The 2,130-nt window shown below is 51.1% G+C and overlaps 1 protein-coding gene across 1 annotated transcript in view; it reads left to right on the top strand.

The window, feature by feature from the left end:
* The window catches only part of LOC120045351 (protein kinase C epsilon type-like), a 19,923-nt gene extending 18,018 nt beyond the window's left edge, over positions 1-1,905 (top strand). The window contains exons 13-16 of the mRNA XM_038990230.1: positions 1-77; positions 392-580; positions 726-872; positions 1,762-1,905. The exon at positions 1-77 is cut by the window's left edge and continues 62 nt beyond it. Coding sequence (XP_038846158.1) covers positions 1-77; positions 392-580; positions 726-872; positions 1,762-1,905 — 557 coding nt within the window. The remainder of the gene's footprint in view (positions 78-391; positions 581-725; positions 873-1,761) is intronic.
* Positions 1,906-2,130: the final 225 nt, after the last annotated feature.

Genomic DNA, 2,130 nt, shown 5'->3' with positions numbered 1-2,130 from the left:
GCATGTGTAAGGAGGGCATCATCAATGGAGTCACCACAACCACGTTCTGTGGCACGCCTGATTACATAGCGCCTGAGGTGAGCTGGTGTTACACTACTTTCTGTCCCCTAAGGTTCATCTAAACTGCCCCTCGTGTCTGACGTGTGATGGCATTGCAGTGTTTTTAGATCCTCGGATGATAGAGATAACGAGTGTGTGTCTGTCTGTCTGTCTCTGTCTGTCTGTCTGTCTGTCTGTCTGTCTGTCTGTCTGTCTGTCTGTCTGTCTGTGTCTGTCTGTCTGTCTGTCTGTCTGTCTGTCTGTCTGTCTGTCTGTCTGTCTGTCTGTCTGTCTGTCTGTCTGTCTGTCTGTCTGTCTGTCTCTGTCTGTCTGTCTGTCTTTCTGTCTGTAGATCCTACAGGAACTGGAGTACGGTCCATCAGTGGACTGGTGGGCTCTGGGTGTGTTAGTGTATGAGATGTTGGCTGGCCAGCCTCCGTTTGAAGCAGACAACGAAGACGACCTGTTTGAGTCTATCCTCCATGACGATGTCCTCTACCCCGTCTGGCTCAGCAAGGAGGCTGTATCCATCCTCAGAGCTGTACGCACCATCACTCCATCATTGTTCACCTTTATCTCATCCCTCTGTCCATCCCTCATCTCTCTTTCTTTCTTTCTCTTTCTTTGTCTAACATCATTGTGTCTGTACTGTCTCTCTCTCCCTCTGTGTGTGTGTGTGTGTATAGTTTCTGACTAAGACCCCAGGCCAGAGGTTAGGGTGTGTGTTGTCTCAGGGTTGTGACGAGGCCATTAAGAAACACTCATTCTTCAAAGACATCGACTGGACGCTGCTGGAGCAGAGACGACTCAAACCCCCCTTCAAACCACGCATTGTAAGTCACACACACACACACGCACACACACACACACACACACAATCACGTGTCTCCTGGTTGACTCCGCCTTCTCACTCTCGCTCTCTCTCCCACTGTCTCTCTCTCTCTCCCTCACTGTCTCTCTCTCTCCCTCACTGTCTATCTCTCTCTCTCCCTCACTGTCTATCTCTCTCTCTCCCTCACTGTCTCTCTCTCTCTCCCACTGTCTCTCTCTCTCTCCCTCACTGTCTCTCTCTCTCGCTCACTGTCTATCTCTCTCTCTCCCTCACTGTCTATCTCTCTCTCTCCCTCACTGTCTCTCTCTCTCTCCCACTGTCTGTCTCTCTCTCCCTCACTGTCTCTCTCTCTCCCTCACTGTCTATCTCTCTCTCTCTCCCTCACTGTCTGTCTCTCTCTCTCCCTCACTGTCTGTCTCTCTCTCTCCCTCACTGTCTGTCTCTCTCTCTCCCTCACTGTCTGTCTCTCTCTCTCCCACTGTCTCTCTCTCTCTCCCTCACTGTCTCTCTCTCTCTCCCTCACTGTCTCTCTCTCTCCCTCACTGTCTATCTCTCTCTCTCCCTCACTGTCTGTCTCTCTCTCTCCCTCACTGTCTGTCTCTCTCTCTCCCTCACTGTCCGTCTCTCTCTCTCCCTCACTGTCTCGCTCTCTCCCTCACTGTCTATCTCTCTCTCCCTCACTGCCTCTCTCTCTCCCTCACTGTCTATCTCTCTCTCTCTCCCTCACTGTCTCCCTCTCTCTCCCTCACTGTCTGTCTCTCTCTCTCCCTCACTGTCTGTCTCTCTCTCTCCCTCACTGTCTCGCTCTCTCTCTCTCCCTCACTGTCTCTCTCTCTCCCTCACTCAGTCTGTCTCTCTCTCTCTCCCTCACTGTCTCTCTCTCTCTGTAGAAGACGAGGCGTGATGTGAATAACTTTGACGAGGACTTCACCAGAGAAGACCCAGTGTTAACTCCCACAGACGAGGCTGTTATCAGACAGATCAACCAGGAGGACTTTAAAGGTTTCTCTTTCTGTGCAGAGACACAGATCTGAGAACGTAGATGCCCCTCTAGGGTTCAGATGTGTATGTGTGTGTGTGTGTGTGTGTGTGTGTGTGTGTGTGTGTGTGTGTGTGTGTGTGTGTGTGTGTGTGTGTGTGTGTGTGTGTGTGTGTGTGTGTGTGTGTGTGTGTGTGTGTGTGTGTGTGTGTGTGTGTGTGTGTGTGTTTCTGTAGAGGAGTCTGAAGCGTGGACTGGTGCTACTGGTTACAAAAATGAC

Source organism: Salvelinus namaycush, chromosome 4 (genome assembly GCF_016432855.1).
Source record: "Salvelinus namaycush isolate Seneca chromosome 4, SaNama_1.0, whole genome shotgun sequence".
Classification (NCBI taxonomy): Eukaryota; Metazoa; Chordata; class Actinopteri; order Salmoniformes; family Salmonidae; genus Salvelinus; species Salvelinus namaycush.
This window is presented reverse-complemented; position numbering and strand designations above follow the sequence as displayed.